The sequence below is a fragment of the Mesoplodon densirostris genome, chromosome 10 (assembly GCF_025265405.1).
Source record: "Mesoplodon densirostris isolate mMesDen1 chromosome 10, mMesDen1 primary haplotype, whole genome shotgun sequence".
Classification (NCBI taxonomy): Eukaryota; Metazoa; Chordata; class Mammalia; order Artiodactyla; family Ziphiidae; genus Mesoplodon; species Mesoplodon densirostris.
In genome coordinates this window covers 61,989,773-62,016,459 of record NC_082670.1, presented here as the reverse complement: position 1 = coordinate 62,016,459, position 26,687 = coordinate 61,989,773, and the positions used below count along the sequence as shown (strand labels likewise).

General features: G+C 46.3%; 1 protein-coding gene across 4 annotated transcripts in view; it reads right to left on the bottom strand.

Annotated features, from left to right (window-relative positions):
• Positions 1-2,800: 2,800 nt before the first annotated feature.
• Positions 2,801-26,687, bottom strand: part of XYLB (xylulokinase) — a 43,764-nt gene continuing 19,877 nt past the window's right edge. The window contains exons 10-18 of one of the 4 annotated variants that reach the window (XM_060109651.1): positions 24,941-24,981; positions 24,241-24,356; positions 23,332-23,447; positions 22,604-22,677; positions 17,954-18,050; positions 13,209-13,267; positions 11,631-11,718; positions 8,834-8,928; positions 2,801-3,470 (exon numbers count right to left, since the gene is read on the bottom strand). In XM_060109651.1, the coding sequence (XP_059965634.1) occupies positions 3,393-3,470; positions 8,834-8,928; positions 11,631-11,718; positions 13,209-13,267; positions 17,954-18,050; positions 22,604-22,677; positions 23,332-23,447; positions 24,241-24,356; positions 24,941-24,981 (764 nt within the window). In that variant the 3' untranslated portion in view covers positions 2,801-3,392. Of the gene's footprint in view, positions 3,471-8,833; positions 8,929-11,630; positions 11,719-13,208; positions 13,268-17,953; positions 18,051-19,050; positions 19,127-19,371; positions 19,621-22,603; positions 22,678-23,331; positions 23,448-24,240; positions 24,357-24,940; positions 24,982-26,687 lie in introns of those variants that run through there. The other 3 variants (XM_060109650.1, XR_009533549.1, XR_009533550.1) reach the window with 3 other exon arrangements.

Below are 26,687 nucleotides of genomic sequence, written 5' to 3'. Positions count from 1 at the left end.
AAAGCACATGCCATTTGGTACTCTTCTTCCACCCTTATCCCCACTTTCACGTTGGTCTTAGGTCTAAAACTATTCAAGGCTCACTATGAGTCCTGCTGAAGTTTCCCCAATCATCTCCTAGCTGGATGAAGCTTGTTTTAGTAGAATCCTAAGGGGGTTATGAGTACAATATTTCCTGAGCTCTTTTTAAACATCCTTGATACTTAAAGGGCAGCTTAGCTGGACGCAAAAAAATTGGTTCATATTTTTTCTTTGAGTTTCTTGAAAATGTTGCTCCATTACTACTTGCTTTTTGAAAAGTTTGTTGCCAATCTCATCTTTCCTGTGTAAGAGACTAGGCCTTTTGGCCTAGAGAATATTTCCCCTCACCTTCAAAGTGTAATAGTTTGCTAGGATGTGTCTCAGTTGATCATTCTGGGTCAATTTTCCAAGTAACAAGATAGGCCCTTTCAAGATATAGATTCAGGAACTTCCCTGGTGGTCCAGTGGCTAAGACTCCACGCTCCCAATGCAGGGGGCCCAAGTTCTATCCCTAGTCAGAACATGCCGCAACTAAGACCAAACGCAGCCAAATAAATAAATAAATATACTTTTTAAAAAGATATGGATTCAGGTCTTTTGTTTTCAGGAATTTCTCTTGGGTTAGTTTTAAATATTAACTCTGCTCCATTGTCTTAGATTTTAGCTTCAAGAGCTCCAACTTTAACTGTGTTAGTTTCTCTTTGCCTGTCTTCTTTGTCTATCGTTTTCTTTCTGGGCCTTTCCAGCTCTTCCTTTATATTGTTTTTGCTGTCTTAGCTTTTTAAATTCCTATCTTCTATATGCTTTATGGTACTTGCAGTCGTTCCTATTTTCATTTGGGTATGTTGTAATGTAGTCTTCATTATCTAGGGTGATTTTACCTTTTTGTTCAAATTCTTTCCCAAGTTTGGTCAGTTCTCTTTCCATATACGCTGTTGCTTTTTCATTTTTACTCTGAGTTTCTGAATTTCTGATCTGTGGTATTCTTTCACATCCACCGTTGTTCTTTAAAGTTCATGTTGGAGGGTTGTTATAGTTTACCCTCTTTGTTCCTTTTTATTTGGTGTATTTCATTAGCTTGAAAAGTTATGATTCTCACTTTGTTTTCTTCCCGTATTTGTATAAATAGTGAGTTCCTTTTTCTATTTATGTTGACGTCCTTGTAATAATGGGCAACTCTATGGGGGCAGGGGTAAAATGGGGAATGGATTGAGTGGCTTTCTGTTTCTTGGTAGAAAAGAGACCTTTTACTGTTGGCCAATAATGTAATTTCTTTAATAAGTAATGTCTAGGTGGTGGTGGTGGTGGGGAGAGTTGTCTGTTTTCTTCTGAATCTTTTTTTTTTTTTTTTGTGGCATTGGGTCTTAGTCGCAGCCTGTGGGATCCTTCATTGTGGCACGTGGGCTTCTCCCTAGTTGTGGCGTGCGGGCTCTAGAGCATGCAGGCTCAGTAGTTATGGTGCAAGGGCTCTAGAGTGCACAGGCTCAGTAGTTGTGGCGCACGGGCTTAGTTGCCCCGTGGCATGTGGGATCTTAGTTCCCTGACCAGGGATCAAACCCACATCCCCTGCATTGGAAGGCGGATTTTTAACCACTGGACCACCACGGAAGTTCCTCTTCTGAATCTTTGACCTGCTGTTGATAGGCTGTTATCTTCAGCTTCTTGTTTCCCTTTTTAAGCCTGAAAGGGACACCACTCCCTTTCAAGATGACTTCATCTTTCTCACAAGTGATATCTCTGGTCCTACTTATTTTCTAAACCCCTTCCCTTGACTTCCCACTAGGGTAGTCTCTGTCTCTGCTCTGATCCACTAGGTCTCAAAGCTGTTGCAGCATTTTTCTACTCTGGGTGAGATCACAAGTGGTTTGGTTTAACTGAAGTCCCAACATAGGTGTGGGCCTGCGGCAGAAGAAAAATCTGGAGGATTTTGCAGGAGGCAGACTTTCTATGGAGGCTTCTGCAATAATTTGAGCAAGGAATAAAGTAAAACAGGGAGGAATGGAGAGAAAGGAACTGCTTTAAGAGTTACCAAAGGAAGAACAAAAATCACTTGGTGACTGATTTGATGTGGGAAAGCAGATATCTGAGTTCTGGGCTTGGGTTCCTGAATAAATGAATGAGTGAATGGTTGGTGGTACCAATTCACTGAAACAGGAACTCTGGAGGAGGAGGTTTGGGGAAGGGCAAGGGAAGATAAGCAGAGTCTGGGGCTTCCCTGGTGGCACAGTGGTTAAGAATCTGCCTGCCAATGCAGGGGACACGGGTTTGAGCCCTGGTCCGGGAAGATCCCACATGCCACAGAGCAACTAAGCCCGTGCACCACAACTACTGAGCTTGCACTCTAGAGCCCGTGAGCCACAACTCCTGAGCCCATGTGCCACAACTACTGAAGCCCGCGTGCCTAGAGCCCGTGCTCCACAAGAAGAGAAGCCACCGCAATGAGAAGCCCACTCACCACAACAAAGAGTAGCCCCCACTCTCCACAACTAGAGAAAGCTCAAGCGTGGCAACAAAGACCCGAAGCAGCCAAAAATAAATAAATTAAAATAAATAAAATTTTTAAAAAATGACTCAAAATTAAAAAAAAAAAAGGATAAGTGGAGTCTGAAGTACCCCTGTGAGAATGCTGGCTGACTCCAAGGAGAGTTCTGGCTGGAAACATAGAGCTGGGTGTTATTAGTATATAAGTAGCAGTTGAAGCCCAAGGCTAGATGAAATCATCCAACAAGAGAGGACAAAACTGGAGGGAGAGAGGAATGAGAACAGAGATTTGGGGCCCAGCAATCATTAAGGAGTAGACAGAGCAGAAGTAACAGTAAAGAAGAAAGAATGAATGATAGAGCAGGAAAGTAGGAGAAAAGTTGGAGAGTATAGCTATCAGAAAGAACACAAGGAGAAAAATAATTACTGCAATGGATTAAGACATATAAAGTATGTTAAATGTATCCTATTGATACTAAAAATCTAGTTGCTGTTAGAGGATGCTTGGCAATCAACTCATCATCCTGAAAACTAGTGAATAAAGAGGAAAGAATCTATTTATTTTGCTTTGTCTCTCCCATTCTGCTGATTTAGGTCCCAAAAGGGGAAAAGTCACAATTTTTATTGGACATATCCCAGGCTCAGTGTTATCTTGCCTCCTGGGATAAAAGACAGGAAGAGAGATGCTTTCCTGCCCTGGGCACAAGGGCACAGGGACACAAGCTGTGTTCAGGAGGATGTGCTAAGGTGGGCTTTAAGGTGGTCCTGGGCAGGTTGGAGCACCGCAAGGAGTCAGGTGGGCAGGCAGAGCTGCTTAGAACAGGGAAGAGGTTCCCTGCTGTCCAACGCCACGTCTCCAAGTGGAATAAGTGAGACTGGGCCTGTGGAATTCACTCCGGAGGCCCCCGGGTCTGGGTCAGGATTCTCTGCTCAAGCATGGCATACCGCTGGAGGAGGGCATCATAGACCTGGAGGGGTGGAAAGAGCAGTTTAGGATGGCGAAGGGAAGGTGCTCTTACATCTCTTTGCAACTTGCAATTTAAAAAATTCTACATCCCATGTACTTGCAATTTAAATTTTTTGCTGGGCAGAAAAAAGGAAGTGTCAATTCACAAAAGAGGAAATGCTAGTAGTTCTCAAACCTATAGTTTAAGATCTTTAAAAAATGCAAATTATGACAAGAAACCAGTTTTTGTTATCAAATCTACAAAATTTTAAAAAATTCTGATGAAGGTACCTGGAAATGGCTGTTTCATTGCACAGTTGGTAGAAGTTGGTGGTGCAACCCTTTTGTAAATCAATTCAACTTTATATTTGTATTAAGGGGCTTGAAAGTGCCCATGGCTTTTGACCTAGTTATTCTACTTCTGCAAAGCTCTCCTAAGGAAGTAATCCTAAGTGTAGGGTGCTAGGCCCACCAAACGTCCTCTTAGACACCACTAAACGTTCAGACTCATAAGACTACCATGGGCCACACCTTGGCCCTCAAAAGGATATACTGGAGAAACACGCATGTTGGCACAGTGGCTGCAGGAGACCATGAACAGTTTGCACAGGTGTCCAGGAAAGGGTATCTCTGCCTCCCTTCCTTCTTCCCTCCTTGCCCCCCAGGTTACAGCTCAGGTGCAAGGAGATGAAATCCACATCTTATAGGTGCAAGAACCACCCTGGCTTTGAAACCTCACGCCCCACAGGAGTATCCCTTGTTAACAATTCCATAGACAAGAGCCATGCCCGTGAGAAGTCACTGCACTCAGGGAGCCCTAAGTATGACTTCCCCTTAGGTATTTATGTTTTCCCATTCCAGATGCAGTTTCCTAACTCAAGGCCATTTTGACATAGCAATGTTGCCTGGTAACACTGTTGACATTCCACTTTTATTGAGTCTCAAAGGAAGCAGAGCTAGAACATTAACCAAAAGTCAAATTCTCATGCAGAATAGGGAAAGGTTTTGTTAACCCTTTACCCACATAGGGTTAATTATAATAATTGAAAAACTAGAAGCAACTGCCCTAAGACATGGAAAATGCTCGAGAAAATATGGTTCATTAGCCAGATAGAATATTATGCAGTCATTAAAAATAACATGGGGCTTCCCTGGTGGTGCAGTGGTTGGGAGTCCGCCTGCCGGTGCGGGGGACGCGGGTTCGTGCCCTGGTCCGGGAGGATCCCGTGTGCCGCGGAGCGGCTGGGCCCGTGGGCCGTGGCCACTGGGCCTGCGCGTCCGGAGCCTGTGCTTCGCAGCGGGAGAGGCCGCAGTAGTGAGAGGCCCGCGTACCGCAAAAAAAAAATTAAATAAAATAAATAATAATAACATGTATGTCCCTGTGCACCTCTGCAAATTGCATGATGATTAGTGTCAGTCCATTCTGGGTGCTATAACAAAAATACCATAGATTGAGTAGCTTATGAACAACAGAAACTTGTTTATCACACTTTTGGAGGCTGGGAAGTCCAAGATTGAGATGCCAGTAGATTCTGTCTGGTGAGAGCCTGATTCCTAGACAGTCATCTTCTTGTTGTGTCCTCACATGGGGGAAAGGGCCAGAGATCTCTCTGGGGTCTCTTTTGTAATGACACTAATCCCATCCTGAGTGCTCCAGCCTCATGACCTAATCACATTCATAAATTCCCACCTCCTAATACCATCACTTTTGGGGTAAAGATTTCAATTCATGAATTTTTTAAATTAATTTAAAAAAATCCCAGTGGAGGCTAACACAACATTGTAAAGCAACCATACTCCAATAAAAATTAATTTTAAAAAATGAATTTTGGAGAAGCCCAAACAGTCTGTAGCAATTAGGAATTTATTTTTTTATGTGCCATTATCTCCCATTATATCCCAAACACACAAGAGATGGTGTGTTTGGATTCCTAGAGCTTAGCATAGTGCTAGGCACACAGTAAGAACTTAATAAATAGCTGTTAAATAAATGACTATGTGCAAACCAAAAAAAAAAAAAAAACTATGTATACCTTTAAGAATATAAATTCTTAGCATAGTAAAAGTTTGTAGTAAAGAAATGTTTTTAAAAAATGGTAATAATATAACATGTAAAGATGTCAAACATGAATATTTATGACAATGTAAACACAAATAATATAATAAATTGTATACTGTGAAAAAGAAAAGAATATAAATACTTACACTGTAATATAGAATTTTTAAAGCAGGCTATAAAATTATATATACAGTGTGCTATGTAATAAAATAAAACCAAAACCAAAACCAAAACCAAAAAACCAACAAGGGAAAAAGGACCAGAAAGGAACACAATCCCACATTCTTCCTCTTCATTCTTTTTGTTTAAAGCTGTTTTCATCTGTAGCTCTGTAAGCCTTGCACTTTAGGTCAGCGCATCTGGTCTTACAGACAAGCAACACAAGGCTGGCCAAGGGACCCAGATTTCCTTGGGACTCACATATACCACCAGGAGGTCATGCCAATCCCATTCCTTCTTAATTTGGTTTAATTGGCTCCAAAGTCAAGGCCTTTAGTAACTGATTACGCAACTAGGGCCTACTCTTGGTGCAGTTGGAGCAGCTCTGCCTGTGAACTCAGACCTAAGAGGGCTGTGACATTCTCTCCAAGGAGGAAATTGTAACATTCAGTAGAGCCTACAGGGAAAACACTGTTACTGTTTTGAGTTTCCACTTGAGCACACAGGTGCCACAGAAAGCAAACAGGATGTTGTCCTGCTCTCAAGGTATTTACAATCCAGTCCTCAAATAAGTCACTTATGCCAACAATCACAGACTGTCACTTCTTGCCACCTGGTGTTGAGAAGGATTCCGAGGTTACACTTGGGTTTAATGGTAAAGAGTTCCATGAGCTATTAGTGACTTTTGGTCATGGGCAAGCCAGGGAGAGTGGCGGTACACACACACTGAGTATCTGCCGCCTGTAATGAGGCAGCTACAGCTGTTTGTTGCCCTAAAGCTTACCCTCACTACCTTCTTCCTTGCTGGCCTCCTTCTAGAGAGGATGAAAGAGCCAGACTCCACTTCAGCCTTTCTTACAACCAAGGTTGCCAGTATAACCAAGTGGTAGTCTCCTGGGGGAGTTGAGGGGAACAGACCAGTATGTTTCTCCCTGAAAAGCAAGAGTGTGTGAGGAGAGACTCCTTGCCTAATGCCACGCTCTGATTTCTGCGTATGAATACAGTTGAGGGGGAACGTGATGTTAGGAGAAGCTGCATACATCCTGTGGCCATGTGGAGCATACCTAGTACAGCACTATCCAATATGGTAGCCACAAGCCACATGAGGTCCTGAGCGCTTGAAATGTGATGGGTGCTATCAGTAGGAAATGCACACCAGATTTCAAATCTCAGCCAAAACAAAAAAAAGAAGTAAACTATCACATTAGCAACTTTTCTTATTGATTACATGTTGAAATGACAATATTTTGGACATATTGGGTTAAATTAAATACATTAAAATTAGCCACTTATTTATTTTTACTTTTTTTTTTTCAAAAATGAGACTACTAGAAAATTTAAATGACATATGTGGCTCTCATGATGTTCTCACTGTCCACTGCTGATCTGGAGAACTTCGGAAAACCTCACCAGTAGCCCTGACACTGTTGAACCAATGAACCAACACGGCAACACCGTCAGACTTCCTGTTGTATAGTAAACCCATGATAGGGACTTCCCTGGTTGTCCCGTGGTTAAAACTTCGAGCTTCCACTGCAGGGGTCGCAGGTTCAATCCCTGGCTGGGGAGCTAATTAAGATCCCGCATGCCGCGAGGCGTGGCCCAAAAAATAAATAAATAAATAAAGCCATGATAGGCAAGGATTCTCCTTAACCCTCACAATTAGCAGGTTAAAAGTAGGCCAGACAGATGTCCCCACTTCCCAGATGAAGAACCAGAGGTTCAGAGATGAGGAGTGCAGCTCAAGGTCATGCGAAGGTCACACAGAGAGGGAGAGGCACAATAAGAACCAGAACCCAAAGGCCCTTTATCTCAAGGTAGGATCTTTCTACTTCATTGAACTCCCTCTTAAACAGAAGGGCACACAACAGAAAGTAACAGAAGCCTGGGCAGACCCAAGTGTGTGGGTTATCTAGTCACCTGGATAGCATGAGCTTCTGCTTCCAAGATAAGCTGTGAGACAATTCTCCAGGGTGTTTCTATATGTCTTGTGACAGCTTTTGTTCCAGACTATCTTTTCAAGGGTGTCTGTATAGCAAACAGCCTTGGAAGATAGGGAGAGGGAAAATTTGTTTGCTGACCAGGATGATAAAGATGTCTCCTTTGGACAGGTTTGCTCACAGCTCCTTTATAATGAGCAGGGTCCCTCATTTGTGACACAGACACAGTGTGTGCACAGTATCCACCTGGGTCCACTCCACACCGCCCGATGGCACTTCAGGGCCAAGAAAAACTGATGCAAACATGAAGCTTATGCTGCCTGCTGTACTGTGAGTAATAAAGCCCTCTGTCTGTGTCACCCCCTGCTCCTGGACTGCAAGAACCTTCTGCAAACAGGAAGGGTGGTGAAATGGATGCTATGGCATACCACCCGGATTGCCCTGCAGGAACAGAGAACTTATTCTCTCAGCCCTCAGCTGACAGCCTCCTTTGTGGATTGCTCTGGCTATAGAGAGATGCCTTACCCCATCCTGGGGTGGCCTGCATGCAATAACTGATTGACATGGGGTATAAAGGCCCATCCCCCTCACCACAACTGGGTAAAACTCGAAAGAGTCATCCCAGCTTCAGAACTTCCTGTAGGATTGACTGAGGGCTCCACTGAGATCGCCCTGCAGCTCACTTCCTGCCTCTGCCCAGCCCTGCCTCTTCCTGTTTCCTTCAACAGATGCAGATCCCAAGAGTGCCCCCTAATAAATCTCCTGCATCCTAATCAACAACTCAGGGTCTGCTTTCCAGGGAACCCAACCTGTAACAAGTGGGGTCTGCCTTCCCTTTGACTGAGTGACCACACAGTTGTCTTGGATCCAGATTTCAGATCTGAACGGTAGAAACCCAGCACGTCTTATGCTTAAGTGACAGAGTCTTTCAGTGGCCTCTGTAACCCTGTGAATTAGAAGGGCGCACCCCAAGGCATCTGAGCAAGGAAGATGCAGTGAGCCATCGGATCCCTGGGGCTATAAGATCAGCCGTATCTCTGAACCTCAGAGACAACCTGTCTTCTTTTGCTCTGTTTCCTTGACAATTAAAAAAAAAAGTAGATTTTCCCCTTTAGTTGAGCACATCAGCTATAATGTAGGTGATAAAGAAAAACTTACCTTTTGGAAAAAAGAACGTAGTTGATTTTCACGATGCAAACGCCACAAATGAACTTGATGGTCTCTTACCTGAGACGCTCCCGGGGTTGGGGCAGCAGCTAATCTGGGATTTGGGGCTAACTTCACAACCTCTGAAAAGGGCACATCTGTTCCAGCTGCAAGGCCTAGAAGGGAAAGCTCATTTCATGTCAGTGCATGTTGCAAATGAAGGCGTTACCCGGAAATAGCATTTTATCTCTGTAGTGATAAAATGTTCTAAAACTGGATTATGGTGATGGTTGTACAACTCAGTAAAGTTAACTAAAAATCACTGAATTGTATGCTTAAGTATGGGTGATTTTTATGTTATATAAATTGGGCCTCCATAAAACCATCTTTAAAAAAAAGAGAGAAAGAGAAGAAAAGTTTCAAGTGCAGGCCTCTTCTCAGCAGGGCCTTCTTTGTCTGAAGCATATGTCGGGAGGCAGCTAACCTCTGACCTCTGACAGAGGGGAGGGTCCGCCCGCCTCTCCTCCCTCACGCGGCTCCACTCTCCGCATCGCTCACTGCATTCCAGCCACCCCAACTGCTCTCAATTCCTTCTGCTCAGAGCCTTTTCATTGTGTGGAATGTTCTCTCTTCTCAGAAAAGCTGCCGCTAGGAACATCTCTTCCAGCCCTCAGCACCATCCGCTTTCCTCAGGGCACATCTCACTACTTCTGCCACAGATTTGTTTAAGGTCCCTCCCTTCTCGAGCCGGAAGCTCTCAGAGGCCAGGACTGGGTCTCCACTGGAGCCCTGGTGCCTGGCACACTGCCCGCATACAGGAGGCACTCAATAAATGCCCACCAAGCCAAAGAGTGGCAGGGCTGGAAAAGAGAGAAGGTTGTCATAGGTGGGCAGGAAACAGTAAGGGATTTCCAGGCAATTAAAGGAGAAGTATCAGACTGAAGGGAAACTCGAGACCACCCAGAGGGGAGGAGGGCCCACTGAAGATGTGAGGCCCAGTTTTCTCTCTGAAGAATGCTGGAACATCCCAGCCCAGAGCTGTGTGGATGAGGGGACACAGAGGGGTGGGGTAGCCACCAGAGAGACTACTTGAAAGACTCCTGTCCCCCTCTACTCACTCACAGACTGGCTTTGCATGACTGGCTTTCATCCCTGGACCCAGCTGGAGAGAATGGATGTCCACATAAAGTGGGAACTGGTGGGCCTCCCTGGTGGCGCAGTGGTTAAGAGTCCGCCTGCCGATGCAGGGGATACGGGTTCGTGCCCCGGTCTGGGAGGATGCCATATGCCGCGGAGCGGCTGGGCCCGTGAGCCATGGCCGCTGGGCCTGCGCATCCGGAGCCTGTGCTCCGCAACGGGAGAGGCCACAACAGTGAGAGGCCCGCATACCGCAAAAAAAAAAAAAAAAAAAAAAAAAAAAAGTGGGAACTGGTGTGCTAGGACCTAGCTCGGGTTTTAGTTTTGGAGGGCACAGCAGGGCAGTACCTCCAGGTAATGTCTAACAACTAAATAGGCATGGAAAAGGAAAAATAAGAAAGAAACACAGCACAGCACAGCAGCAGAGGCCCCAAACGGTAGTTCCTTTTCTGCTTCGGCAAAAGGAGGAGTATAAAGTAAACCCCAGACTCCTCATGGGCAACGCTGAAGGCTGGAAGCTTATGGAATGGTGTTTTCAAAGTCCCGAGGAAAATATTTTAGAGTCCTTTGTCCAGCCAAGGTAGCGTTCTTTGGGAGGGTGAAACCAAGCCCTTGCTGGACATGCAAGCCCTCAGAAAATTATCACCTACTGAATTTCCTCTTAATTATGTATTCTGGCTGTATATTCCAACAAAACTAGCATGGAAATGAAGGAAAAAGAAACAGCAGAGAGTCAAAAAAAAAAAAAAAAGACAAACTCATACGTAAGTGCAAATAAAAGCCAACATGTTGTAAAGTTTGATTAAAAACATAACAGCCTAGAAATAAACTGCCCGTTCCCTGGTGTCCTAGTGGTTAGGACTCCATGCTTTCACTGCTGTGGCCTGGGTTCAATCCCTGGTCAGAGAACTGAGATCCCACAAGCCGTAAGAAAAAAAGAAAGAAAGAAAGAAAGAAATTGCCCAATGATCTTGATACAGGCGGTGGCACAAGGTAGGGCAAGGTGGATAGGGTGGAGAGGGAGGGGAATGAAAGAGTAGGAGTTTAATTATTAAGAGAAGGCTATGGTCCCTGATTAATTCTCAATGTTGAAAGAAAACATACAAGTTTAAATAGGTGTGTTAAAAAGTTAAGGATAAATGTGTGAAGAATGCAACCGCTAGAGGGAAAGGACAAAGCCCTTGAGTTACATGGGTGGCCGGAGGAGTGGCCTGAGCAGGCAGAGGACAGGGCAAGTCGACCACATGGGTGGAAGAACGCCCTCGTGGGCCTGTGCCGCTCCCGCAGTTTCAGGGAGGCCTCCATCAGAGCCTTGGTTCCCCACTACCCCCAAGGAGCTGTCCAGGGTCCTGGACTGCTTGGCTCTGAAGCCTCCGCCTTTGTCTCAACTTCTGCTCTTGTTGAAAAGATGGCTCTGGACTTTATCTACCCCTTCCTGCCCACCAGCTGTCCAGACCCATGCCCAAGTGCCCTCAACCAATGTCCCTGGGCTGAGTCTGACTCTGACCAGGCCTCATTTAGTTAGGACCCTGCCTCTCTTTCCCAGTTTAAGTAAAGCACAAAGGAACAGGGTTTTGGGTTGGTTCCCCCCTGCTGGGAGGGGAGAAAAGTGAATCTAAAGACCCCAAGCCTCCCATGTCCCTAAAGACTGGGAACATCCCAATCTCCCCTTTCCACTGTCCTCAGCCCAGCCAGTGCCCCAACCGCTTCCAGAGGCATCTGGCGCCATCCATTGACCTACCATGGAAAGCTCGGTAAGCAGAGCCCACACAGGCTGAGTTGGCTGTGTCTATGACATACACTGGGGTGCCAAACACATCTGCCAGCACCTGCAAAGGACAGAAGTTCTTACTGTGGTGAGTCATTCCTCAGAGGGAGCATGCACACAGACATGCATTTTCTGGGCTCTCTTTTCTAATATGTCTTCTGATACCTTCCATTCCACCTCTACTGCCTTAAAGGAAGTACACTTGGCCATGCCGCCCTGGTGATAATAGGGTCAGGGTGGCCTGGGAGAAGTCTCTAGTGAAGGGCCACAGCTCTCCGGGTTGTCCCTGCATTGTTTAACCATTTTATCAAAGACGAGGAGGAAGATTTAGAAAGTATGCTTAGCAACAAACCATCAAGGTGGAGATGGCTAGGTCTCAGACTAATATTAACAAGGCCAAACAAACCCAAGCTAACAAATGCATGTCTTATAGGAATAAAGATAAAGTTTTCCATGTAGGTCCCAAAAATAAATTGCATAAATTTAGAATAGAGGATGTGTACTAAGGGGGGCTCACATGGAAAAGACGTGGGGGTCTTAGTTAACAAGAGATGTTGTTGATGCCCCATCTGGATCCCCTTACTGGACCGGTGTGCACCCTCACCCAGATGCTGTGAGTGTTGGCTGATAATGACTCACAGCTGCCCCTCCTCAAAAGAATTGCTCTTTACTGAACAGAGGCTGCCTCTCACAGGAGGTTATTCGTATCTCTTCCCACGACAGCCAGTTGGCCCTCTTACCCCAGGGTGGAAGCAAGTCTGCGGCATAGTTCATGGACCGTATCTCCCCATGGGATGGAGCTGAAGCTGACTCCAACCAAAACCACATCCTTGCCTATCCTCCTTCCCCTGCCCTACCTGGATCCCTCACTCCCTTTCTCCTGGGAGCACTCTCCCAACAAATCACTCGTAGAATAATTTCCATTGCAGGCTCTGCTTCTAGAGAATCTTACCTAAGACAGGTATACAATTGTACAAGTCAACAGTTGATTCAGTTACTCCAACAGCTAAGGCAGCCTCGGGCTATACCCCAAAATTCTCAGTCCCAATAAGACAGTAACAGCCCCATGATTTGGGGCTAACAGCTTGATTGTCAGATATCTGCAGGTTGACTCTACTTTGGGTCATATATGTCTAGCATAATGAAGGACCAGAAAGACAGTGACAAATCCTGGCAACTGTATTATAAGAGGAATGGCTGGGAAAATCAGAGATGTTTAAATTGGAAGGGGGAAACCTTGAGGAAGATAAGAACATTGGCATCAGATGTCAGAAGGTTTGCCATGAAGGACAGGCACTTTCTGTGTGACTCCAGAGGCCAGTGCTGGTATCAGAGAGTGGAGTTGTACAGGGCAGTGGTTTTCACTTGAGCGTAAGATAGAATCTGCCTGCCATGTGTGCTGTAAAGAGCTGGCTTCCTGGGAAAGAATGAGCTGTAAGCTGCCATCCCTGCAGGAGTGGGAACAGAGGCAGTGTTACTGCTGAGTGTCTGGCTCTTAGAAGTATTAGACGTGGAAGAGGCCCTAGCTCAGGGCTTGCTACCGGCACTTACCTGCAAGATGTCTCTGTTGTGAGATGCTCCTCCAGTGGCCAAAATCTTTGTCTTAGGCACTGAAAGGAAAAAAGAAAACAAAAAACAAAAAACGGCTGTGACAATTCCCCCAAGGCAGAAAAGGCTGTTTTCCAGAGTTCTTCTACCACAAAGAGCTAGTGTCAGGCCAATGCCTCTTGCTTATCACACAGGACTGCGGAGGAGATCTAAAGCTGGTTCTGTCCATGCATGTCCAACATGAAATTTGCTTGTGAGGCTGCTTCCTCATCCACCTCTTGGGGATGCAACTGAAGAGGGTACACAGGACGGTTCTAAGGTCCTGGCAATGTTCTATTTCTTAACCAGAGTGCTCTGTGAACAGGTGTTTGATTTATTAATATGTTTCACAATTAGCTGTATGAAGTATATATTCTACTGTTTGCATATTTTTCACAATAAAAAATAATAAACCACAGTCTAGTAAAAGACATATAGTTCCACTTCGGGTTAAAATGGAGATGGTCAAGAAAGAACATCCCCTGTGCTGTGACAAGGAGAGAATGCTGAATAAACAAACAAAAACATATTTTTATTTAACGCTATCAAAAAGTTGTAAATGCAGGGACTTCCCTGGCGGTCCAGTGGTTAAGACTCCGCGCTTCCACTATAGGGGGCACATGTTCGATCCCTGGTCAACTGGGGATCCCGCATGCCACGTGGCCAAAAAAAAAAAGTTGTAAATGCAAAGAAGTATAAATAAATTAAATCCTAGAATGAGATGAGCCCTTAAGCGCTAACTTGCTGTACCTGCAGTACAAGACAGATGGCATAGTGATCCTCCAGAGGCACATAAACTTTGCCAGGACAGAAAAACCGGCCAAGCATTAGGTGGTGTCATTGTGGGAGAGGCGTCCCAAAGGCAGAGCTAGTCCTCCTCACCCCCACCTCTCCCCCATGGACCGTGTAAGTGGTGATGAAGAAGCTGGGGGCAGGGCAGAAAAACAGAGAGCTCTGTGATCTCATAGTGCTTAGATCCCTATATTCCTGTGTCACGGGACTCTTTTACAATGAAGAGGCATTCATTTATTATGCAGGTATTTAAAAACAAATAAATGTTATAAGGCTCTGCTGCCACTTCTCAGCCTCCCCCATCTTCACCCTCAGCCATTAAGAGAGTACCCGGGGACTTCCCTGGTGGTGCAGTGTTTAAGAATCCACCTGCCAATGCAGGGGACATGGGTTCGAGCCCTGGTCCAGGAAGATCCCACATGCTGCGGAGCAACTAAGCCCGTGGGCCACAACTACTAAGCCTGCACGCTAATGCCTGTGAACCACAACTACTGAAGCCCACGTGCTTAGAGCCCGTGCTCTGCAACAAGAGAAGCCACCACAATGAGAAGCCCGTGCACCGCAATGAAGAGTAGCCCCCGCTCGCCGCAACTAGAGAAAGCCTGCACGCAGCAACAAAGACCCAACGCAGTCAAAAATACATAAATTAATAAATTAATTTTTTTTAAAAAGAGCGAGTACCTGGGCTGGGAAAAGGGGAAGGAATGTCAGCGGCTAAGGAGACAATCCAGGACATGGGAAGATGTTCCAGTGTGATTCCATGTCGGAAAATCAAAACATGCTCCATTCACGACTGCAAGAAAAGTCAGCTGGGCATGATGTAAAGCACCATGAAGACTTTGACACACTTTTAGGTAGGTACACTCTTTGTAGGTACCAAGGGAATAGGACTCTGGTTTTATAAAAAATAAACTCATAAGGGAGACTGGAAGAAAACGGTCCTAGATGGCAGGAGTGGTTGGGGAGAGGGGATGGGATTATAGGTAGTTTTCTCTCCTTCATTTTCCAAACTTGCTATTATAAGGTTTTTCTGCTCTTATAAGTTAACCTAAACAAAATGAAATATACATCGAAATATAAGCTGAAAAGGGACGATGGCTTTAGCCCCGCCCAGCTGGGTGTATATGTCTCACGGTGCCCAAACATCAAGAAAGTGATCATTCCTTAAAGAAAGCAGAGGTAACCCTGTGGTTCAGAACCCAGAGTCTGGAACCAGACTGGCTTGGTTCAGAAGCTCTGAGGTGATGTAACACTCTGAGTCTTGGTCTCCTACTTTGTGAAGCAGGAGTAATACTGGTACCCACCCCAGAGACACTGTTGTTAATAAACATAATGTGCTCAGGAACCAGGCTGGGCACACAGTACGTGCTCAATAAATGTTGGCAGCTATTATTATCATGATCATCAGTCTTACTTCAAATGTCTTTTTATTCTTCTTAGATGTTATTAAAACGAGATTATGACAGTTCAGGAATGAAACTCTAGGGAATTCCCCGGCAGTCCAGTGGTTAGGACTCTGCGCTTTCACTGACAGGACCCGGGGTTCAATCCCTGGTCAGGGAACTAAGATCCCGTGATCCCAGACTTCCCTGGTGGCGCAGTGGTTAAGAATCCTCCTGCCAATGCAAGGGACATGGATTCGGGCCCTGGTCCAGGAAGATCTCACATGCCGTGGAGCAACTAAGCCCATGAGCCACAACTACTGAGCCTGCACTCTAGAGCCCACGAGCCACAACTACTGAGCCCGCGTACCACAACTACCGAAGACCGTGCACCTAGAGTCCATGCTCTGCAACAAGAAGCCACCGCAGTGAGAAGCCTGTGCACTGCAACGAAGAGTAGCCCCTGCTCACCGCAACTAGAGAAAGCCCGCGTGCAGCAACGAAGACCCAACGCAGCCAAAAATAAATAAATAAATTTATTTTTTTACAAAAAGATCCCACGATGCCACAAGCCATGCAGCCACTGTAGGCATGATGCCTACAGTTCGTGCAGCCCTTTTGTCCTTTTAGGTTCAAGCGCATTCATTCATGTGATCTTGTTTGAGAGGAACCCAGCAGAGCTGGCAGGACAGGTTTGATTCGGCCCTTAAGCTTGCTAAGAGGATAAGTAACCTTATGCTGTTTTGCACAAGAATCGCTTCAGAGGCTGGGAACAATGACGTGATCACACTAGCCCCCTGGAGCCCAGGAGGGCCCCTCCGCCCTCACTGCCTCTCCCCTCACACTGGGCAGGTGGAGACAGCCCCCCAGCCGCCCAAAGTACCCGCTCCTGACGACCGGAAAACCCTTCCTGCCAGTCATTCACGCACACCTCAGCACCATCTCTGCCCTGCTCACCTGGGCTCACTTCTCAGGGACCTTGGAAGCCTTTGGAGACCTTTGGGGAACTTCTTTTTACACTCTGGGTGGGGGGATGGAGAGGAGTGGGACTGTTTATAAAGTTCATTCTATTTAAAAAATTTTGTTGAACTATAACATACATCCTAACAAATGTACATACATACCATAAGCTGACAGCTTGACACATTTTCACAACTAAACACACCTGTGTAACCTAAGAAATAGAGCCTCACCCAGCACCCCAGAGGCCCTCCATGCCCCCCGAAAGGTAACTACTAACGATCCAGACTTCCAACAACAGCAGATAGTTTTGTCTGCTTTTGAATGTGATGTCCACGGAATCTGCCACGCGTATTTTGGGTTTGGCTTCTTTTGCTCAGCGTCTTCATTTGTAAGATTCATCCATTTTGTTGCGCGTGGCTAAGGCTGGTTCATTTTCATTTCTGTGTAGGATCATGTCACCTGAATACCCCACAAGGCATCTATCTTACCATCGATGGGCACTGTGTTGTTTCCAGTATGGGGTGCTAAGTACAGGGCCACCGGCAGTGTCCTCCTGCACGTCCTTAGTGAACACATGTCCACACCTCTGTCTCGCATCCACCGGGAAGTGAAGCTGCTGGGTGGACGCGCATGCACCTTCAGTAGATGCTGCCTAACACGTTTTCAAAAAGGTTTACCTAGTGCTTATTTCTGAAGTATCCTTTTACTTATTTGGTTCAAAGGCATACAACATATACTACATAGGATTGTCCGTAAAAGTATCATGAGGAGGCCTTCAAGCTAAGAGGATTCAGGAGTTTTCTACCTTCTCTTGACCACGGCTGGCCCAGAGGGACAATACATCTTGGAAACCTGGACTCTCTGGTCGGCGGGTCCAACCTCCTTCAGACGCGCCCCCTGCCCCCCGTCAGACCACTGCAGCGCCATCCAAAAGAGGAACTTGCTGACCTCCTAAAGCTGCCCACACTCCACAGCTCACGTTCTCAGAAGTCCCTTTCTTCCCCGTGGGCCTCCCCTGGCCCTGGCTCTGCCCTCCCCATTGCAGGTCTCTCAGTTCTGACAGTGGCTCTACATCCCCCCTCTTCCCTGTTCAAGCTGAAATGCCCAGAGCTGTGCCCCACAGGCAGATGGGGCCTGCCCAGGCTAGAAGGTGAAGGTCCAGTGATGGCCCCAGCCCAGACCTTTCCCACCTGCATTGCCCGTGTCCTCGGGATCCAGAGCTTAGGACATTTAGTCTGCAGGTTGGAGCTTAGGGTTACAGAAAGATCTCCCTCCCAAGTCCTATAGCTCCTGGCCAAGGAGGTGAAGCTCCTGGGGATGGAGCAGAGATGCAGGAACAACCTGCCTCCTAGTCTATGCCTGTCCACAGTGCCAGTTGATCGCTTTCTCACCCCACCACCAGGAGCCAGGCTCCATGTCCCTCCTGCACGAACAAGGCCCTTGTAATGGAGCCTTAACAGACAGTGTCCACTAGGCCTGGCCTGAAGGCCAGGAAGGGTCTCAAGCACCTCAGGGTATAAGCAGAACCCTTAGCGCCCACCCCAGAACACAGCCCGCCAGCAGCTCACTTACTGACTCGATAGCCCAGGCCCTCGGCATGAATCTTCTTGGCCATGAACTGTCCTTCGATCAGTGCTCGAATCTCCACGTCCCAGGGGAATGCTGAGACCTGATTCCAGGAAAAAGTGGGCAGAGTGAAGAACTCTCATTGTTCACTCACTGTGTGTGTGTGTGTATGTGTGTGTCTGTGTGTGGTGTGTATGTATGTGGTGTATGCGTGTGTGTGGTGTGTTTTTAACAGTAGCCCAGATTCAGAGCTCATGACTCAGGCCTCCACTGGAGCTCACCCATAGTTGTGCTCTTGAACCACTAACTTGTCACACACTCACACGCACACACACGTGCTCACGGCCTCACGCGTGTATTGTTTTGGGGAGTCAGAGGATGGGAGAGCTCAGTTTCAGGCTGCCGAGGGGTCCAGTTCTGCCTCTGCCATTCAGCTCTATGACCTTGAATAAGTTAATGTAAATCTTACTGAGCCTCATTTTCTTTCTTTTTTTTTTAACATCTTTATCGGACTATAATTGTTTACAATGGTGTGTTAGTTTCTGCTTTATAACAAAGTGAATCAGTTATACATATACATATATCCCCATACCTCCTCCCTCTTGAGTCTCTCATCTTCTTTCTTAACAGAACTGAGGTAATGGGAGCACCTATGTTTCAGGGTTGTTAAAAAGCAGACAGCAGAGCCTGGTCAATGTAGCTGATGCTCAGGAAGGGAGAGCCTGTGCTGAGAACCCACCACTGTGGCACACCCTTTGCCCTTCCAGCTAAAGCTGAATGGCACCAACTCCAGTCTCACCCTGCTCCCCAGCCCCTGAGACCAGTGACTGACACACCGCTCCCTCCCTCAGGAACTGCTCCAACCCAACTCACCTACTTTCAGTTCCTAAACTTCTCCCTCTGCCAGGACTCCACCCAAGCTTCCCATGTGGGATCCCTCTCATCCTTCAAGTCTGCACCTAAAGGCCACCTCCTCAGGAAGGCCCACCTGGTCACCCTATCCAAGGCAAGTCCCTGGCACACGCCCTGCTTTCCCCTACGTCGCTTTGTTCCTTCCTGTCTGAGCCACATCACACACCGTAATCGTGTGTTTGTTCGTTTACCTGTTTACATCCTCCTAGACACTGGGCTCTGTGGAGCAGGGACCCTGTTTGTCTTGTTTGCACCAATCATACATATCTGTTGATTGAAGAAATGAATGAAGAAAACTCCCTTCTTGATAAACCCAGACAGATTTACACAAAAGAGAACAGGCATGTCTTCTTTCTACGAGCAACAGAAACCAAACTGACCCCCACCAGAAGACTGAGATGAACTCCCTATACTTTAGACAAAGCTTTCCATCTACAATACAATATGTAATGCCATCATCGGCATATAATCCAACACCAACTCTGTTACACTTATTAGACAGAGTGACTTACTGAAATTCCCCAGACACCTTTTAGGGTCAGAAAAGTCTCTCAGGTCCAATCCACAATGTGGTGATGACTCTGGTAAACATCTCATAGAAAAGTCAATTCCAAGCAGCGAGTATCAACCAAATCCCTCCTGGGAAAGGTCGCGTGGTGGAGGGCAAATAAAATACTGGCTTTAGGGCCAGAAAGGACTGGGTTTGACCGCCTCCACCACCTAGGCCCTGGTGCCTTGGGTGAGATATTCAGTTTCTCCATCTGTAAAGGGGATGAAAATACCTAATTCACAGAGTTGCTTTGAGAGGTAAATGAGGAAAATAAAGAAACCCACATACATAGTGCCTGGAACTAAACTGTGCTCAATAAACGTCAGCAAATGTTAGTGTCTCCTGTGCCAGATGCTCTTTCAATCAGGAGGAAATTCATCATCTGGAGATGGGAGGTGTAGGATAAGGCTCACCAAGGAAACAGGCTCCAAGATGCTTAATGACAATCAGTGGGAGCACACGTTAGCTCAGGGAGAACCCTTAGGTGTTCCACACTCCTCTTTGTGAGAAAGTACAGCATCTGTCTTATACCTTGCTGATGCCCCAGCATCTAGAGCGCACCCTAGCACATCAAAAGTATTGTTTTATTATGACAAACCCACTGTCAACATAATACTCAACAGTGAAAAGGTGAAAGCCTTCCCACTAAATTCAGGAACAAAATAAGGATGCCCACTCTCACTACTTCTATTCAACATAGTATTGGAAGTCCTAGCCACAGCAATCGGACAAGAAAAAGAAATAAAACTGGAAGGGAAGAGGTAAAACTGTCACTATTTGCAGATGACATGATACTTTATATAGAGAACCCTAAAGTCTCCACACAAAAACTATTAGAACTAATAAATGAATTCAGCATGGTAGGAGGATACAAGTTTGTTTGTTTTTGGGGTTTTTTTTTTTGGCTATACCAGGTCTTAGGTGCAGCACACATGATATTCATTGCTGCGTGCAGGATCTTTAGTTGCGACATGTGGAATCTAGTTCCCTGACCAGGGATCAAACCTGGGCCCCCTGCATTGGGAGCAAGGAGTCTTAGCCACTGGACCACCAGGGAAGTCTCAGGATACAAGATTAATACATAGAAATCTGCTACACTAATAATGAAATATCAGAAAGAGAAAGTAAACAAACAATCCCATTTAAAATGGCATAAAAAATAGAATCTAAGAATAAATTTAACCAAGGAGCTTAAAGACCTATATGCTGAGAACTATAAAACATTACTAAAGGAAACCGAAGATGATTCAAAGAAATGGAAAGATATCCCACGCTTTTGGATTAGAAGAATTAATATTGTTAAAATGGCCATACTACCCAAAGCAATCTACAGATTTAATGCAATCCCTATCAAAATACCCATAACATCTTTTCACAAAACTAGAACAGTCTTAAAATTTCTATGGAACCACAAAACACCCAAAATTGCCAAAGCAATTTTGAGGAAAAAGAACAAGGGTGGAAGCATAACCCTTCTGGACTTCAGACTATACTACAAAGCTACAGTAAAAGAGCATGGTATTGGCACAAAAACAGACATATAGATCAATGGAACAGAATAGAGAGCCCAGAAATAAACCCATGCACCTACAGTAAATTAACCCATGACAAATGAGGCAAGAATATACAATGGAGAAAAGATAGTCTCTTCAACAAGTGGTGTTGGGAAAACTAGACAGCCATGTGTAAATCAATGAAGTTAGAACACTGCCTCGCACCATACACAAAAATAAACTCAAAATGGCTTACAGACCTAAATATAAGACATGACACCATAAAACTCCTAGAAGAGAACATAGGCAAAATATTCTCTGACATAAATCATACCAATGTTTTCTCAGCTCGGTCTCCCAAGGCAAAAGAAATAAAAGCAAAAATAAACAAAGGGGATCTAATCAAACTTAAAAGCTTTTGCACAGCACAGAAAACCATCAACAAAATGAAAAGACAACCTGTGACTGGGAGAAAATATTTACAGATGATGAGACCGACAAGAGGTTAATATCCAAAATATACAAACAGCTCATACAACTCAATACTGAAAAAACAAACACCCAATCAAAAAATGGGTAGAAGACCTAAATAGGCATTTTTCCAAAGAATACATACAAATGGCCAACAGACACATGAAAAGATGCTCAACATCACTAATTATCACACCAGTCAGAATGGCCTTCATCAAAAGGTCAACAAATAATAAATGCTAGAGAGGGTGTGGAGAAAAGGGAATCCTCCTACTGTTGCTGGGAATGTAAATTGGTGCAGCCACTATGAAGAACAGTATGGAGGGTCCTTAAAAAACTAAAAATAGAGCTAGCATATGATCCAGCAATCCCACTCCTGGGCATATATCAGGGAAAACTCTAATTGGAAAAAATACGTGCAGCCCCAACGTTCACAGCAGCATTATTTACAATAGCCAAGACATGGAAACAACCCAAGTGCCCATCAGCAGATGACTGGCTTAAGAAGATATGGTATATAAACAACAGAATATATATTTTTAAAAATATCTTTTGGCCACGCCACACGGCATATGGGATCTTATTCCCCAACCAAGGATCGAACCCATGCACAACTGCATTGGAAGCCAAGAGTCTTAACCACTGGACCCAGGTAAGTCCATATACAACGGAGTATTAGCCATAAAAAAGAATGAAATGTTGCCATTTGCAGCAACATGGATGGACCTAGAGAGTGGTATACTTAGTGAAGTAAGTCAGAGAAAGATAAATATCATATGATATCATTTATATGAGGAATCTAATAATACAAATGAATCTATATACAAAACAGAAACAGACTTTCAGACATAGAAAACAAACTAATGGTTACTGGTGGGGGAGGGTGGTGGCAAATTAGGAGTATGGGATTAGATACAAACTACTTACTATACATAAAATAGATAAGCAACAAGGATTTACAGTGTAGCACAGGAAATTATATTCAATATCTTGTAATAATTTATGATGGAATATAATCCGAAAAAAACTGAATCATTTTGCTGTACATCTGAAGCTAACACAATATTGTAAATCAACAATATTTCAATTTAAAGAAAAAAATTTTAAATACTTGTTTTATCAATGGCTGAGTAAATGAATGAGGTCCCTAAAACTAGCATAATTTGATAGGCATTTGTTAAATAGTCAAAAATGGAGCCATTGTAGCTCCAATACCAATAACACACGTACCTCATGGTTTTCTGCAGTAAACCTACGACGCCCAATAATTTCAGGGGTGATCTCCATTACATCAAAATAAAAACCTGAAACAAGACCAGGAAGAGATTAGTTGTCAGTGGTCAAAACCAAAAGATCAGCTTCTCAATAGCCTTAGAAAAAAACAGGGTGAAATGACCCTATATCCCTGTTCCCCGGGACCCCCTATTCCCTGGAGACCTGTGAATAGTCTCAGGTCCTTCTCTCCAGCGGGACGGAGGGCGAATGGAAAGGCCTAGGCTAGCTTTTTGTGGAGACAGCTCTTCCAGCTCTCCTGTGGCCGCCCAGGCCAGGAGACAGCTAGCTGTCCAACTAACCCTAAAATACCAGCATGGGTTTGACCAAGGGAGGCACATCCCCTCCCTGCTCAAAAGGCCTGCCCCAATGCTGGGCACTTCTCCTAACAAGACCTCGTGTCTGGGGCAGAAAGCTGCATGTGGGCATATGCACCAGGGCAGGGCAGGCACTGTGGCTGCCATCTCTGATGCTGTCACCAGGGGCTTCGAGGGGCACAGAAGATGCAGCTCTGGCCTGATCTGTCACTCCCCACCTCACTCAGATCATGGGGTCTCACGCTAGTTTTAAGGTCCATGGAGCAGAAGTGCAGACAGTCAGGGCTCCCCTTGGCTTCTCCCTGGCCCTGCCCCTCCCCGCAGCAGCTGCTGCCCCCTCACAGACCCAGGCATCCCCAAACAGCCTACCCAGGTTTCCGCTGTTCCCCATATCTGTGGACTGCAGCGCCTTAGAGAACTCGCTCCAGGAACTGGAAGCCAACTCATCGCGGATCTTCTCTCTCATGAGGGAGCCGTTTTTAAAGCTGCAGAAGTGCACACAACCCTGAGGGAGGGACCTGGTGCTGGCTGACTGGACCCACGGGCTTTGGTGAAGAGTCCCAGGTAGAGGGGCTGCAGGTCAGGCTGGACCACAACCCCAGCCAGTGCACAGCAGGGATCTGAGGTTCCTCCTCAGGTATCAGACCCAGCGTATGTCCCTGGGAGTCAGCAGGAAATGCACTTGTCGTGGGCTCTGTTTACAGGGGAGGTTGCCACAAAGGAGCCCCAGGGAGAGACACAGCTGTGGTTTCAGCACGTTGTACCACCTGGACAAGGGGCAGGGCTGGCCAGATTTACTAGACCTACGTATTCTCCAGTGGTTCTTGGAGCTTCAAGGCTAAAAACCCTCCCTTAGTGGCTTCCAGCAGGTCCCCAAATGCCTGTTTGGAGGGTGCAGAACAGACCCCTTCCATGAGAACTGTCAGGAAGCAGGATGTCCTTGCTACCATTGGTTGAAGGTCCACCATGTGCCAGACATAGCGTAACAACACTATGAAGTAAACCTCTTATTCTCCGCATTTTATGAGCGAAGTGTGGCTCAGATATGCTACGGGGTCTGCCTCATGCCACAAAGGACACAGGTGTTGGGGATGGGATCTGTATCTGGGTTTGGGAGAGACTTCAGGTCCTGGGTGCTTCCCCACCCAGCTCTGCTCTCAGCAAGACCCAGTGAGTCCCTGGGGTCTCGGCTGCCTCCAGAGCCTGCGCAGTGGAACGACCTGGGGGCTCCACATGGTGCCAGACCTGCCCGCACCTCCTCCGCCCCACCCAACCTACCACAGGAGCGCCATGTAGTGCTGGGGGTCAACTGGGTTGCAGAAGATGTGGCCTTCCAGGGTGGGCGTGGGCTCCTGGAGCCAGAGAAATAGGGTGTCGCTGGTGCCCAGGCTGACCTGCAGAGAGACAGGCAGAGGTGAAGCGGCTCCGTCTCGCCAGCTCCACGCGCCCTGACCCCCATCGCTTCACTCCTCAGGCTGCAGACCTCGGATTAAATGTCACCTCCTCAGAGAAACCTCTGCTGACCCTCCCACACCAAAGTCCAAAGCCAGCTCCCCAGATTCAGGCTCCCATGGATCCTGCAGGCCGATTCTCTAGAACTTACTACAACTACCTCTAACTCGTGGTTTGGGTGACAACGGGTTGCCCACTAGAAGCAGAAGGGTCTGGGTTATGTCTTCATCGCCTAGGGAGCTCACAGTCCTCTAGCCCAAGGTCTGACCCTTCTGCCACTGTGCTCACCACGACCGGCCACTGTCAAGGCAGGCAGGGGACCTGTCTCCTCAGCAAAGGCAACTGACCTTCTAAGAGAGGACCTGTGGGCAGGTCCTGGGGCCTTGGTCTCCCTATCCCCTCCCTCAGCTGCGTTTTGACCCTGGAAGCCCCTCTGATAGGCAGCAAAGATGCTGCTGAGACCCAGCACCCTCGTCCCCTGGGGCAGAAAGCTGAGCCTGCCTGAGGGAGTGAGTGGTCACCTTACCGCAATGTCACCTTCCTCCAGCCTCATGCCTGCCAGCGACGCTGAGAACGGGAGGGGAGCCTGTGGTTAGCAGGAGGTCACATGAGAGCCACAAAGCAAACCAGTCACCCCCCCACCCCACCAGATGGGAGTGCAGCCCCCATCTCCCACCCCAGTCCACAAGCTAAGGGAGACGCAGGAACAGGGTGAGCCAAGGGCTCAGGACGCCCCAAGGGCTGAGAGGCTTTCCCCCACCTCAGTGGTATGGAAAGGGGCAAGGTAATGTTGACCGTCCCCTTTATGTGAGGCCCATGACAGTAATGTTTATCTGCCTTCCTCACTGATACACCCTGGAACTGAAAGAAGGTCTGCCATGTAGCAGCAGGCCTAAACGTTGAGTGAATGAATGAATGAAGAAGAAATGTGGGCAGGAACAGGTGTACTCAAACACTGCTGCTGAGGTACGATCAGCACAGTGCCAGAGCCCTGGATTCAGGAATCCTACCTCCGAGAGCTTATCCTATAGGCCGCAGGGGTCCCCAACCCCCTACCGGTCCACAAAGCAGGAGGTGAGTGGCGGGAGAGAGAGAGAGGAGCTTCATCTGCCGCTCCCCATGGCTCGCGTTACCGCCTGATCCATCCCCCACCCCACCCCGTCCATGGAAAAACTGTCTTCCATGAAACTGGTCCCCGGTGCCAAAAGGGTTGGGGACCGCTGCTATAGGGACAAGGGACAAGATAATGTTTGCATGGCCTAAACGGTAGAAGCCACGCTTACCTCCATCTCCCAGCTCCATCTGAGGGACACTGGCAAAGTAAATGCCAGAACAGTGGAAACCTAAACAACTACTAATGATGTTGCACAAAAATATTGCCTTGGTTGGTTAAAATAAACTGTTTATGGGCATAGGAAAAGAAGGTTGGAAGGATAGCCCTCAAAATTTTAACTGTGGTTATCTCTGGGTTAGGAGACTATGGATTTTTTTAAACTCCTTCCTTTGGTTTGTCGGTACTTAAAATTTTTTTCTGCAATGAAGAGATATCCCTTGTGTATAAGAAAGAAAAGCATAAGACTAATGCATTACTTAAGGCAGCAGCAAAGTGAAGGTCAGACTTAGAGAGGGAACGGCTGAGGGCTACCTGCCTGGTATCTCCAACATTCAGCCTGAAACCACAGTCCAAAAGGACGGTTTAGGAAGCTGCTTCTTTGTTGTTCCCTCTGAAACATGCCCAGAAGCTCATGCTTCCGTGGTTCAAAAGCAGGCCCATTATTCTCCCTGACATTCTTCCAGTTGATAGAGTAGGTGTAAGAATATACATTTTTCTAACCAGACTCAGAAACTTAGGAAACAAACTTAGGGTTACCAAAGGGGAAAGGTGGGGGCAGGAGGGAGGGAAATACTGGGAGGTTGGGATTAACATATACACACTAATACATATAAAACAATCAACAAGGACCTACTGTCTAGCACAGAGAACTCTACTCAGTACTCTGTAATAACCTATATGAGAAAGCCATCTGGAAAAGAATAGATATATGTATAACTAAATCACTTTGCTGGACACCTGAAAGTAACACATTGTATATCAACAATGCTCCAATATAAAAAAACAATGCATTTGTTTCTAATGAGACTTGATGAAGTTACTTTCATTTTGAAAGGCAAACAAACATGGCCCACAAAGCATAGAATTGTCCTGAATCGGTGCTTGTGCACCATCTGTTCCTTTCTGAGGGTGACTCAGCTTTTAGGGCAGAGAGGAACTG